This window comes from Hyperolius riggenbachi, chromosome 5 (genome assembly GCF_040937935.1).
Source record: "Hyperolius riggenbachi isolate aHypRig1 chromosome 5, aHypRig1.pri, whole genome shotgun sequence".
Lineage (NCBI taxonomy): Eukaryota > Metazoa > Chordata > Amphibia > Anura > Hyperoliidae > Hyperolius > Hyperolius riggenbachi.
The window spans coordinates 201,379,736-201,394,865 of NC_090650.1; the positions used below are offsets into that span (position 1 = coordinate 201,379,736).

The 15,130-nt window shown below is 43.0% G+C and overlaps 1 protein-coding gene and 1 long non-coding RNA gene across 5 annotated transcripts in view; one reads left to right on the forward strand and one right to left on the reverse strand.

The window, feature by feature from the left end:
• The window catches only part of PDE1C (phosphodiesterase 1C), a 1,357,122-nt gene that overhangs the window by 377,578 nt on the left and 964,414 nt on the right, over positions 1-15,130 (reverse strand). For all 4 annotated transcript variants that reach the window (XM_068236575.1, XM_068236577.1, XM_068236578.1 and 1 more), the window contains one exon: positions 8,305-8,445. In XM_068236575.1, the coding sequence (XP_068092676.1) occupies positions 8,305-8,445 (141 nt within the window). The remainder of the gene's footprint in view (positions 1-8,304; positions 8,446-15,130) is intronic.
• On the forward strand, positions 653-8,895 carry LOC137518550 (uncharacterized). The gene is made up of 2 exons (XR_011020845.1): positions 653-737; positions 8,805-8,895. It is a non-coding gene; the product is annotated as an uncharacterized lncRNA (long non-coding RNA).

Genomic DNA, 15,130 nt, shown 5'->3' on the forward strand with positions numbered 1-15,130 from the left:
CACACTGTCATTTTAGAACACTTGGGTATCGATAGTATTCCTTTAAAGATAAAATTGTACAACACATCCTATTGTTTCTGGTGATTTTTTAGCAAACCTGTGAAATTAATCTTTCTCACAGAAATGTTATTTGTGTTATTAACATACTGGTAGTTCCCAAACATAAGGCAAAATGTTATTCTCTAATGTATGTTATTTTGATAATAACACAATCAAGAATTAATAAAAACATAATTGTACAAGTGACCCCATCATGTTTATAGAAACAGATTCTTGTTTGAAATCCCCAGTCTAGTGTGCAGATCCATTAGCAAATATTACCGGCTACTCTGTCAAAAACATCACCTGAAACTACCTCCTCCCAGTATCGCATCAGGTGACAGTGTACTCACAACAACTGATGCACGGAGGTTGTCCTGTGGAGAAGATGGGGGGAGGATGTGAGCAGGATGTATCCTGCCACTGCAGCATAACAATAAAACTAATGAGGATGTTGCCTATCAACTAAAATGTTACAGAAGTTGTAACCCTCTCTATTACTACTAGTATAAAATGTTTTTATAGCTGTGTCAGTGTTATTACATACTTACTTTATGGTCAATTCCTCTCAGAAGCTCATCATTTTCTCCTTACAACCATTCCTTCCAGGTCTGACAAGATTAAATATAGCAGTTGCTGTCAGTTTCATATACGTTGATGTCAGTTATAACTGAAAGGACAACTGATGACCGTCAGAGGTAATGTCCATGTTTCCATATGGCTCAAGTGGGCAATATTACAGTTTAATAGTGTACAGACTACATGGGAGGCAAGTATAATGTACACATTTTTATTTTTGACTTTTAATTTTTAGTTCAGGTTTGCTTTAAATGTGAAAGTGTCAGGAGTGTACAAGTAAACATGACTGTGAAGAAGGCCTCTGTGTCCGCTGAAACATGTTGATCAGCAGCAATGTACAGTGGGGACACAATTGTGGACTTTATTTTCAGCTGCAAAGGAGAAGGACCCACCAGAGCTGAAGCAAGGTGTCTGTGACATCACAGGAAGTACACCTCCGCGAAGGTTAGCTGCAGGGGAAAAAGTGGAGAGGATGCACTGAGCCACTGGCCCCGGGCTCATATTGATACATACCCAATATAGGGAAGAAGAACAAACTTAACCACTTCCCGACCGCCTAACGCACAGGGGCGGCCGGGAAGTGGAGCCCTGAAGGACCGGCTCGCCCACAGAGGCGGCAGTCCTTCTAAGGGCATGGGCGGAGCGATCGCGTCATCCGTGACGCGATCCTCCGCCGGCGCCTGTCACCGCTCGCCCGCCGCAACATCCCGCCGGCTATACGGAAGCGCCGGCGGGATGTTAACCCCGCGATCGCCGCATACAAAGTGTATAATACACTTTGTAATGTTTACAAAGTGTATTATACAGGCTGCCTCCTGCCCTGGTGGTCCCAGTGTCCGAGGGACCACCAGGGCAGGCTGCAGCCACCCTAGTCTGCACCCAAGCACACTGATTTCTCCCCCCCCGCCCCAGATCGCCCACAGCACCCATCAGACCCCCCCCCCCTGCCCACCCCCCAGACCCCTGTTTGCATCCAATCACCCCCCCTAATCACCCATCAATCACTCCCTGTCACTATCTGTCAACGCTATTTTTTTTTTATCCCCCCCCCTGCTCCCTGCCCCCTCCTGATCACCCCCCACCCCTCAGATTCTCCCCAGACCCCCCCCCCCCCCAGACCCCCCCCCCCCTGTTTACTGTATGCATCTAGTCCCCTGATCACCTGTCAATCACCTGTCAATCACCTGTCAATCACCTGTCAATCACCCCCTGTCACTGCCACCCATCAATCAGCCCCTAACCTGCCCCTTGCAGGCAATCTGATCACCCCCCCCCCCCCACACCAATAGATCGCCCGCAGATCCGACATCAGATCACCTCCCAAATCCATTGTTTACATCTATTCTCTCCTCTAAACACCCACTAATTACCCATCAATCACCCATCAATCACCCCCTATCACCACCTGTCACTTTTACCTATCAGATCAGACCCTAATCTGCCCCTTGCGGGCACCCAATCACCCGCCCACACGCTCAGATTGCCCTCTGACCCCCCCTTATCAATTCACCAGTGCATTAATTATATCTGTTCTTCCCTGTAATAACCCACTGATCACCTGTCAATCACCTGCCAATCACCTATCACCCATCAATCACCCCCTGTCACCCCCTGTCACTGCCACCCATCAATCAGCCCCTAACCTGCCCCTTGCGGGCAATCTGATCACCCACCCACACCATTAGATCGCCCGCAAACCCGCCGTCAGATTACCTCCCAAATGTATTGTTTACATCTGTTATCTTCTCTAAACACCCACTAATTACCCATCAATCACCCCCTATCACCACTTGTCACTGTTACCTATCAGATCAGACCCTAATCTGCCCCTTGCGGGCACCCAATCACCCGCCCACACGCTCAGATTGCCCTCAGACACCCCCCCCCCTTATCAATTCGCCAGTGCATTAATTACATCTGTCCTTCCCTGTAATAACCCACTGATCACCTGTCAATCACCTGCCAATCACCTATCACCCATCAATCACCCCCTGTCACTGCCACCCAACAATCAGCCCCTAACCTGCCCCTTGCGGGCAATCTGATCACCCACCCACACCAATAGATCGCCCGCAGATCCGACATCAGATCACCACCCAAGCGCAGCGTTTACATCTATTCTCTCCTCTAAACACCCACTAATTACCCATCAATCACCCCCTATCACCACCTGTCACTGTTACCCATCAGATCAGACCATAATCTGCCCCTTGCGGGCACCCAATCACCCGCCTACACGCTCAGATTGCCCTCAGACCCCCCCTTATCAATTCGCCAGTGCAATATTTACATCTGTCCTTCCCTGTAATAACCCACTGATCACCTGTCAATCACCTGCCAATCACCTATCACCCATCAATCACCCCCTGTCACTGCCACCCAACAATCAGCCCCTAACCTGCCCCTTGCGGGCAAACTGATCACCCACCCACACCAATAGATCGCCCGCAGATCCGACATCAGATCACCACCCAAGCGCAGTGTTTCCATCTATTCTCTCCTCTAAACACCCACTAATTACCCATCAATCACCCATCAATCACCCCCTATCACCACCTGTCACTGTTACCCATCAGATCAGACCCTAATCTGCCCCTTGCGGGCACCCAATCGCCCGCCTACACGCTCAGATTGCCCTCAGACCCCCCCTTATCAATTCGCCAGTGCAATATTTACATCTGTTCTCCCCTGTAATAACCCACTGATTACCTGTCAATCACCTATCAATCACCCATCAATCACCCCCTGTCACTGCCACCCATCAATCACCCCCTGTCACTGCCACCCATCAATCACCCGCTGTCACTGCCACCCATCAATCAGCCCCTAACCTGCCCCTTGCGGGCAAACTGATCACCCACCCACACCAATAGATCGCCCGCAGATCCGACATCAGATCACCACCCAAGCGCAGTGTTTCCATCTATTCTCTACCCTAAACACCCACTAATTACCCATCAATCACCCCCTGTCACTGCTACCTATCAGATTAGACCCCTATCTGCCCCTAGGGCACTCAATCACCCGCCCACACCCTCAGAATGCCCTCAGACCCCAGCCCTGATCACCTCGCCAGTGCATTGCTTGCATCTATTCCCCCCTCTAATCACACCTTGAGACACCCATCAATCACCTCCTGTCACCCCCTAGCACACCTACCCATCAGATCAGGCCCCAATTTGCCCCGTGTGGGCTCCTGATCACTCGGCCAAACCCTCAGATCCCCCTCAGACCCCCTTCCGATCACCTCCCCAGTGCATTGATTGCATCTATTTTCCCCTCTAACCACCCCCTGAGACACCCATCAATCACCTCCTGTCACCCCCCTAGCACTCCTATCCATCAGATCAGGCCCAATACAACCTGTCATCTAAAAGGCCACCTTGCTTATGACCGGTTCCACAAAATTCGCCCCCTCATAGACCACCTGTCATCAAAATTTGCAGATGCTTATACCCCTGAACAGTCATTTTGAGACATTTGGTTTCAAGACTACTCACGGTTCTGGGCCTGTAAAATGCCAGGGCGGTATAGGAACCCCACAAGTGACCCCATTTTAGAAAAAAAGACACCCCAAGGTATTCTGTTAGGTGTATGACGAGTTCATAGAAGATTTTATTTTTTGTCAAAAGTTAGCGGAAATTAATTTTTATTGGTTTTTTTTCACAAAGTGTCATTTTTCACTAACTTGTGACAAAAAATAAAATCTTCTATGAACTCGCCATACACCTAACAGAATACCTTGGGGTGTCTTCTTTCTAAAATGGGGTCACTTGTGGGGTTCCTATACTGCCCTGGCATTTTAGGGGCCCTAAACCGCGAGGAGTAGTCTAGAAAACAAATGCTTCAAAATGACCTGTGAATAGGACGTTGGGCCCCTTAGCGCACCTAGGCTGCAAAAAAGTGTCACACATGTGGTACCGCCGTACTCAGGAAAAGTAGTATAATGTGTTTTAGGGTGTATTTTTACACATACCCATGCTGGGTGGGAGAAATTTCTATGTAAATGGACAATTGTGTGTAAAAAAATCAAACAATTGTCATTTACAGAGATATTTCTCCCACTTAGCATGGGTATGTGTAAAAATACACCCCAAAACGCATTATACTACTTCTCCTGAGTACGGCGGTACCACATGTGTGGCACTTTTTTACACCCTAAGTACGCTAAGGGGCCCAAAGTCCAATGAGTACCTTTAGGATTTCACAGGTCATTTTGCGACATTTGGTTTCAAGACTACTCCTCACGGTTTAGGGCCCCTAAAATGCCAGGGCAGTATAGGAACCCCACAAATGACCACATTCTAGAAAGAAGACACCCAAAGGTATTCCGTACGGAGTATGGTGAGTTCATAGAAGATTTTATTTTTTGTCACAAGTTAGCGGAAAATGACACTTTGTGAAAAAAAAACTATTAAAATCAATTTCCGCTAACTTGTGACAAAAAAATAAAAACTTCTATGAACTCACCATACTCCTAACGGAATACCTTGGGGTGTCTTCTTTCTAAAATGGGGTCATTAGTGGGGTTCCTATACTGCCCTGGCATTTTAGGGGCCCTAAACCGTGAGGAGTAATCTTGAAACAAAAATGACCTGTGAAATCCTAAAGGTACTCATTGGACTTTGGGCCCCTTAGTGCAGTTAGGGTGCAAAAAAGTGCCACACATGTGGTATCGCCGTACTCGGGAGAAGTAGTATAATGTGTTTTGAGGTGTATTTTTACACATACCCATGCTGGGTGGGAGAAATACCTCTGTAAATGACAATCTTTTGATTTTTTTACACACAATTGTCCATTTACAGAGGTATTTCTCCCACCCAGCATGGGTATGTGTAAAAATACACCCCAAAACACATTGTACTACTTCTCCTGAGTATGGCGATACCACATGTGTGGCACTTTTTTGCACCCTAACTGCGCTAAAGGGCCCAAAGTCCAATGAGTACCTTTAGGATTTCACAGGTCATTTTGAGAAATTTCGTTTCAAGACTACTCCTCACGGTTTAGGGCCCCTAAAATGCCAGGGCAGTATAGGAACCCCACAAATGACCCCATTTTAGAAAGAAGACACCCCAAGGTATTCCGTTAGTAGTATGGCGAGTTCATAGAAGATTTTATTTTTTTGTCAAAAGTTAGCGGAAATTGATTTTAATTGTGTTTTTTCACAAAGTGTCATTTTCCGCTAACTTTTGACAAAAAATAAAATCTTCTATGAACTCACCATACTCCTAACGGAATACCTTGGGGTGTCTTCTTTCTAAAATGGGGTCATTTGTGGGGTTCCTATACTGCCCTGGCATTTTAGGGGCCCTAAACCGTGAGGAGTAGTCTTGAAACGAAATTTCTCAAAATGACCTGTGAAATCCTAAAGGTACTCATTGGACTTTGGGCCCTTTAGCGCAGTTACGGTGCAAAAAAGTGCCACACATGTGGTATCGCCGTACTCAGGAGAAGTAGTATAATGTGTTTTGTGGTGTATTTTTACACATACCCATGCTGAGTGGGAGAAAGATCTCTGTAAATGGACAATTGTGTGTAAAAAAAATTAACAAATTGTCATTTACAGAGATATTTCTCCCACCCAGCATGGGTATGTGTAAAAATACACCCCAAAACACATTATACTACTTCTCCTGAGTACGGCAATACCACATGTGTGGCACTTTTTTGCAGCCTAACTGCGCTAAGGGGTCCAAAGTCCAATGAGCACCTTTAGGCTTTACAGGGGTGCTTACAATTTAGCACCCCCCAAAATGTCAGGACAGTAAACACACCCCACAAATGACCCCATTTTGGAAAGTAGACCCTTCAAGGTATTCAGAGAGGAACATGGTGAGTCCGTGGCAGATTTCATTTTTTTTTGTCGCAAGTTAGAAGAAATGGAAACTTTTTTTTTTTTTCTCACAAAGTGTCATTTTCCGCTTACTTGTGACAAAAAATAATATCTTCTATGAACTCACTATGCCTCTCAGTGAATACTTTGGGATGTCTTCTTTCCAAAATTGGGTCATTTGGGGGTATTTATACTATCCTGAAATTCTAGCCCCTCATGAAACATGACAGGGGGTCAGAAAAGTCAGAGATGCTTGAAAATGGGAAAATTCACTTTTTGCACCATAGTTTGTAAACGCTATAACCAGGGCCGGGCCGAGGCATAGGCTGGAGAGGCTCCAGCCTCAGGGCGCAGTGTAGGAGGGGTGCACATCTCACTCAGCTATCATTCCCCTATTGTGTTTGAAGCAGAAAGAAATAAGAAAAGGGGATACATAGCAGTGACTGCAAGCCAGATAACTAGATATTAAGGTGTTGGGGAGGTTGTGGGCCCTGTGGCACCTCTTAGTCTAATAGCAATCAGTGTGTGCTGGCTGGGGTGGGAGGGATGGAGGGGCACACTTTGGTGTCTCAGCCTTGGGTGCTGGAGGACCTTGTCCCGCCTTTGGCTATAACTTTTACCCAAACCAATAAATATACACTGAATGGGGTTTTTTTATCAAAAACATGTTTGTCCACATTTTTCGCGCTGCATGTATACAGAAATTTTACTTTATTTGAAAAATGTCAGCACAGAAAGTTAAAAAAATCATTTTTTTGCCAAAATTCATGTCTTTTTTGATGAATATAATAAAAAGTAAAAATCGCAGGAGCAATCAAATAGCACCAAAAGAAAGCTTTATTAGTGACAAGAAAAGGAGCCAAAATTCATTTAGGTGGTAGGTTGTATGAGCGAGCAATAAACCGTGAAAGCTGCAGTGGTCTAAATGGAAAAAAAGTGGCCGGTCCTTAAGGGGTAGAAAGCCCTAGGTCCTCAAGTGGTTAAGTGCTTTTTATTTATAACAGCTACTGGTCATGATTACCCAGTGTAAGACTGTCTGTATTGGCTCGGTGAGGAGCATATGGAGAAGTAGACCTTTTGTGTTTTCAAGGACAGTGGTCTATGTCGATGAGAGAAGAGACTATCTATTGGTAGCAGACTTATGCACTTTACAAAAAAATAAAAATAACTGCTTAAAGATAGTCTGAAGTAGAGGAATTGGTAATAGAACCTGACATTACTATTCATTGCCTATTTTTTATTTTTTTATGCATTTTTATCTTTTTGAAATAACTTTTTAGTGTGCCTGTTTGTATAGGGGTATCAGGAAGCTTGGTGTGCATGTGGATCTTATCTGACTACAAGCATACAGTTCAACTGACATTAAAGCTTTTTATTAGTAAAAGCTAAAAGAAGAATTTAATGAAATATAATAAGTATATATTTTTTTATGTTGCTAGGACCAAGCACTCCTTTATTTTTATTTAGCATTTACTCCCTCACTTTTTGCTCCAGGTAAAATCAGACAAAATGAAAGAAAAACACACTCATATGGGACACAAGCAATAATGATAATAATAATAGAAAAAAAGCCACAATGTAACATTTACTTATTCTATGAGCCTGTTCAGATGGGAAAATGCCGGCGGAAGTGCAAAGCCGCACTTCTGCCTGCACAATCCACCGTGTCCCGCATAGAGATAAATGGCAGTGTTCAACTCAATGCATTTACTGTCAATTTTACAAAAAATAAAATTCTAATATTTACTGAAGTTCTAATTTAATGTAAATGCTTATTTTATGTCTAAATTGGTTTATTCTGTCGGGTGATATTAGCCACATATTCAATGGAAAGACAAGACAGCACTTACCGCTAAACCTGACTTAAAGAGAAAGTAATGGACAGTTTGTGTGACATCTGCTGCGTGAATCAGGTTGTGGTATGGATTTTTGTGTTTGGTGTAGCCAACTTCCAGTGCTTCCACAAATGACACGAGTGCAGAGATAGGTATCTGGAACAGAAACAGCTGTGACTATGGTGCCTCACACATCAGGAAAATAGAATGACCAACAGTACATCAATGAGAACATTAAAACTTCAGACAGTAAATTAGGATATGCTGTAAAAAAGAGACAATGGAACTATAATGCGTGACATATGGTACATGGAAGAAGAAATTGAAAACATTACCATATCCTGTTGAATAACACATCTCTCTTTTGATTCCTAATCACACCCTGTCACTGCTGAGGTGCTTTTAAGAAAGCAGTGGATAGATAATATATGCTTCAAGCAGCATAACTAAATAATTGTTATTGGAACAAACATCCAGAGAAATGTGTAATGCAATGCTCATTTGTTTGTGTCCAGGTGCTGGAAGAACAGAAGGAAAGAGAATACACATCGAAGAGTCACATGAAAAAAAACTTCAGATTCATATTAAAATGGAACATAAACAATGCAGCTGAATACATCATTATTCTTCTTCTGAGGTGGTGATGAAAACTTTTTTTTAACAGTACATTCTGACAGTGCATTAAATTTAACATGAACATATATATATATATATATATATATATATATATATATATGTGTATATATATATATATATATATAAATATATATACCCGTATATTCCGGCGTATAAGACGACTGGGCGTATAAGATGACCCCCAACTTTTCCAGTTAAAATATAGAGTTTGGGATATACTCGCCGTATAAGACTACCCCTCTTCCAATGCACACCTAATTAAAATAAAAATTAAAAAAAAAATCATGTACTGGTGCTGTACTGTATGTGTTACCCAGTATATAACAGTATATAGTCAATTGACTTGTTGCATTGGTCAACTCTCCTTAAGTAGACTGGTCAGCTCTCCTTGTCTATCTGTTTATCAGAGCGGTATGGAAGAATAGATTGCGCTCCCTCAGCAGGGAGATCTGAGAGGCGGTAACAGGATAGGGCGTATCACCTGGCATCAATGACACCCGGCGTATAAGACGACCCCCAACTTTTCAGAAGATTTTCAAGGGTTAAAAAGTAGTCTTATACGCAGGAATATACAGTATATATATATATATATATATATATATATATATATATATATATATATTTATTATTTATTTCTAAAGCGCCAACATATTCAGTGGCACTGTACAAAGTAGGAAAACAAACAAGGGCTACCTAATGATACAGACAATGATATACATCAAATATGAACCATGATACAAAATACAGAACTGCTGATTACAATTGCAAATTTAACATGATGACTAAAATGTATAAATGTCTAACAGAGTGCAAGCAATTAAATGAATAACATTCCATGACACAAAAGGCTGAGAGCCCTGCCCTTGTGAGCTTACAATCTAAAGGAATGGGGTGGAAACAAGAGGTGGGGGAAGTATACAGTATATGTACAGGCAGTGCGTAATTAGGTTATTTAGTGGGTGCATGGCCTAAGCTAGAGAATATGCTTGTCGGAAAAGGTGGGTTTTGAGGGAGCGTTTAAAGATTTCAAAGGTGGGAGAGTGGCGGATGTGCTGTGGAAGGGCATTCCAGAGGAGGGGTGAGGCACGTGAGAAGTCTTGTACACGTGAATGTGAGGAGGTATTTGTAGAAGAGGATAAAAGAAGCTCGTATGCAGATCTGAGATTGCGGTTGGGTTGGTATCTGGAGACTAGTGAGGAGATGTACAGGGGAGAGAGATTGTTGAGAGCTTTGTAGGTTAGGGTTAAGAGTTTGAACTGAATCCTCTCATTAATTGGTAGCCAGTGAAGAGCTTGACAGAGAGGAGCAGCAGACAGTAGAGATGAATGAGTCAAGCAGCAGAGTTCAGTACAGAATTGAGCGGTGCTAGTCGGTTAGTTGGAAGTCCACCAAGCAATATATTGCAATAGTCCAATCGAGATATAATAAGAGCATGTACTGACATTTTGGTTGTGTCATGGGAGAGAAAAGGTCGGATACGTGCTATGTTTTTGAGTTGGAGATGACAGGAGCTGGTTAAGGAGTTAATGTGAGGAATAAAGGAGAGAGAAGAATCAAATATTACCCCTAAGCAACGTGCTTTGGGAACTGAAGTTATAGACGTGTTGTTAACATTTAATGTAATATCAGGCAAAGAGGTGGACAGGGATGGTGGAAAGACTATTAGTTCAGTTTTATTCATGTTAAGTTTTAAGAAGCGAGAAGACATGAAAGAGAAAATAGCGGACAGGCAGTCGGGTACCCGTGTGAGGAGGGAGTTAAGATCTGGGGCCGAGAGGTACAGTTGTGTATCATCTGCATATATACAGTGTGTGTATATATATATATATATATATATATATATATATATATATATATATATATATATATATATATATATATATAAACATACAAAGCAGGGGATCAAGATAGTGATGTGGAAACTTTCCTTTTTTCTCACTCTACCCAATTATGTTCCAGCCAAATACTTTGAAGTGTATTCCTCAGCTCTCGCTAGGTCTGCTGGAGCCAGAGCAGTAGTATGGACATGCTGTATTGCTCCAGAGGTTGGTTGCAGTATCCACTGCCCTCAGCAGTAGATGTGTGCTGCTCAGTTGGACGAATGGCAAGAAATATACAGCCCGAAAAAAATATGCAGATTGGGTTTTTGCATTGCTGAGATGCAATGCACAAAACTAAGTTTGTTGAACAGTCACGTGTGATTGGGCCTACAGAAAGCATGTGTCCGGTCCAGAGGCATAGCTAGGCTTTTCAGCACCCGGGGACAAAGACAGTTTTTGCGCCCCCCTCTGGACAAATTGGGCATGGCCACACATCACCATGTGGGTTTGGTCATGGGTTGAGCCAAATGTACAAATGCTGTTTAGAAAGCCAGATGTGCCCTCCTTCTCCCTGTTTAGATAGCCAGATGTACCCCCTATAGTTAGCCAGACATGCCCCCCGCCCTTGTTCTGCTGCTGTTAACACTTCTGCACTCCTCTGCAGAGGGAGGGAGAGAAGCAGAGGCACTTCGGGCCTCTCACTCACATGCTCTGCACCCCCTTACAGTGCTGCTCCCGGCTTTCCCCCCTTGCCCACTCATAGCTACACCTCTGGTCCAGTCTGCATATTTGTTGGTCCTCTACCATCTGCTCTAGGGAGATGTACTTTGAACTGAGCCCCAGGCCTCTTTGACACTATACATTAAAAAACGATTGCATTTTATCTGATCACTTAGCTTCAGTTTTTCAGCATACATTGTGAAAGAGACCCAAGGGACACATGGACATTATCCTTGCACATCAGTTGTCCTTTCATTTATGACTGAATGCATGAACATAGTGTAAAAGCAACCTTAAAGAGAAACTCCAGTGAAAATAATGTAATACAAAAAGTGCTTCATTTTTACAATAATTATGTATAAATGATTTAGTCAGTGTTTGCCCATTGTAAAAACTTTCCTCTCCCTGATTTACATTCTGACATTTAGCACATTTCTACTGCTGGCAGGTGATGTCAGTGGAAGTAGCTGCTGCTTGCTTTTTTGGCTGTTGGAAACAGCTGTAAACAGCTATTTCCCAAAATGCAACGTGGTTCACAGACAGGATACTGCCAGAACCATGGTCCTCACAGTTTCCTGTGGGAGTGGTTTCACCACAATATCAGCCATCAGCGCCCTGATGATCCGTTTTTGAAAAGGAATAGATTTCTTATGTAAAATGGGGTATTAGCTACTGATTGGGATGAAGTTCAATTCTTGGTTACAGTTTCTCTTTAAAGAAAACCTGAACTGAAAATTAAAAGTCAAAATAACCATACACAGGTTATACTTACCTCCCGTGTAGTCTACTTCTCAATCTCTTTCTCTTTTTCGCGTCCTGTTTGTCCACTGTGATCAAGGGAATTCTCTGTCCTCCATTTTGAAAATGGTCATTACCCCATAACAGCTTTCTGGACAGCACACTGTTAAACTGCCATATCGCCCACTTGAGCCATAGAAAAACATAGACATTACTTGGCACATCAGTTGTCCTCTCAGCTATAACTGACAACAACTGATAAATAACTGACAGTAACTGATATATTTCAATTCTGACAAAATGTTGTCAGAACTGAAAGAGATCACTGTCAGAAGAAAATGGTGCGCTTCTGAGAGGAACTGATAGCAAGGTAACTATGTAATATTCATTTGAAGTTACCTCATGTGTTTGTTTTAAATAATTTTACTCAGTACAGGTTCCCTTTAAGGTCCTTTCACACTAAATCAGTTGCTGTCAGTTATAGCAGTTTAGAGAACCTGTGTGCAGCCCAGGTGAAGTCCAAGTTCATGGGTCAGTTCACACCATACGCATTTTAACCGAAAGCTTTTCACAATGCACTGCTATGGAACAACTAATCAGTTAAAACGCATACATTTTTCAGCGTGCAGTATGAAAGAGACCTTAGAGTCCTTTCACGCTGAATCAGTTACTATCAGTTATAACTGAACAGACAACTGATATGCAGCCCAGGTGAAGAAAATGTCCATGTTTCCCTATGGGTTAGTTCACATCTACACATTTTGACTGAAAGCTTTTTCATAATGTTTTGCTGCAGGAGAACTAAGCAGTTAAAATGCATCAATTTTTTTTTTTTGCATGCAGCGTGAACCAGCCCTTAGGCCTGGAACCCACTGAAAACCGCAAACGCAAAACGCAACCGCTAGCGTTTTGTCTGAGCGGTTTGCAAGCGGATTCATGCGCGTTTTTGGTCGTGTTTTGCAACATTGTATTTTTTTCCCCAGCGGGTGCCTAGCGTTTTGCGTTTTTATCCTGATTGGTCCTGTGAATTATTTTTCATTTTGTTACAGTGTGCTGAACCGCAAAACGCTAGCAAAACCGCTCAGTTTAGGTTTTGCTGAGCGTTTCTGCTAGCGTTTCAATACTTTACATTGAAGCGCTAACGCTCCCAAAATGCTGCAGGTCCTGCGTTTGCGTTTCTGGGAAACGCAAACGCTCCTGTGGAAGTTGCCCCATCCATTAACATTAGCCCAGCGTTTTGGCAAACTGCTAGCGTATCGCAGTGCTGCCAAAACGCTGCCAAAAGCGCTCCTGTGGGTTCCAGCCCTTAGAGTTTGTTTAAGCATTTTAGTGTAGGTATCTTTTTACGATTCTGCAGCCACACAAAGGCATATGTGTGAAATTCCCATAAACTCAAAGGTACAGTTTGGCAGTCACAGTCATTTGTCTAAGGTTTTTTTCTAGCTTTTAGTTTACAATGAAAATTCATGGAAATGCTTCTCAAATTCCATAAAAATCGTCTACCAAATGCTTGAAAAATGCCTGTATAGCTTTTGACCACAATTGACTGTGAAACAAACTTTATACAGTAGAGTCCCAGTTATCCAACACCGGTGGGGATCGATTTATGCCAGATAAATGTGCTTTCTAATTGCTTGAGACTCAATGTTGGTGAAGACTGCTGGTTTGTTGATTTCCTGATAACTGGGACTCTACTGTACTACTATGACTGGTGTTTCCCTAAAGCTTGACAAACACTCTGCCTAGTCCATGATCTGCCAACACTTTGGTCACGCAAGTATACCTGCACTGCTGACTCTGCTGCTCCTCGCATGCTTCCTTGCTTTTCTTCAGGCTAAGATTTTGATGATATGTGATGTTGGGGACTGCATTGGAAGTTGTCACAAGTTTGCCATTCAGGCATAGATGTGATTGGTGTCAGGAACCAATAAAGGGGTGTTAATTTTATCCAGAGTGCCTGCCAGTTGTTTCTCTATATGTGTGAAATCAATAACGCAAATGTTGACTGATCAATCAATTTCCATCCGAAATTGATCGATTCAGTCGATCTGTCCCAGCAGAAAAGTTTGCTTAATCGTGGGTGAGTCGGGAGCGTGTTGTTAGTGGTGATCAACTCTGCGACAACCGGCGCAGCGTAGAGGCAGCAATACATTACCTGTCCGCCGGCGCAAGTCCCTGGTCCGTGCTGACACTTTCTCCAGCTGGCCTGTCACCTCATTACTTCCTGTCTCTTTCTGTTACAAGCCGAAGTTCAAACAGCGCCCACTACTGTTTGTACTTCTGCTAATCACAGGACGGGACAGGAAGTGAAGAGGCCAGCCAGAGAAAGTGTCAGCATGGACCGGGGACTTGTGCTGGTGGACAGGTAATGTATTGCTGCAGGCCGGGGGAGCACACAGGGGGCAGCGACCAGGCGGCAGCTCCACAGGTTAAAAATCGATTTTAAGCTGAAATCGATTCAAAATCTGTGTGCAGTGTTTGGCAGCCAATAGATCCCTCTGTGATCAGATTCGATCTGGATCTATCTGTTGAGAGGGATCTATCTGTTGGTCTATCTGGTGGCAATCGAACAGTGTATGGCTGCCTTAAATAGATTTTCCCACTTCCTGTCTGGACAGGAAGTGATGGAATTTCGCACATAAAGGATCATAGGGAAGCAATAAAAATCCAGAAACAGCCCTAAACCCTTACCATACAAAAATAAAATATTTTTTAATGGAATTAGTCTATAAAATGAGGCTAATATCAATAATGCAAGTATACTGCATGAGTAGTCAGGTCCAAAATATAAGACAGTCATAATTGACAGACTTTAACTTATAATGAACTAATGTACAAGAAAGATCTAATGTATCAGTGAAAATACACCTGTACAAGCATGACCAGGCTTTGTTTATTTACATTCCATTTTGTTTGTTTTTTCTTAT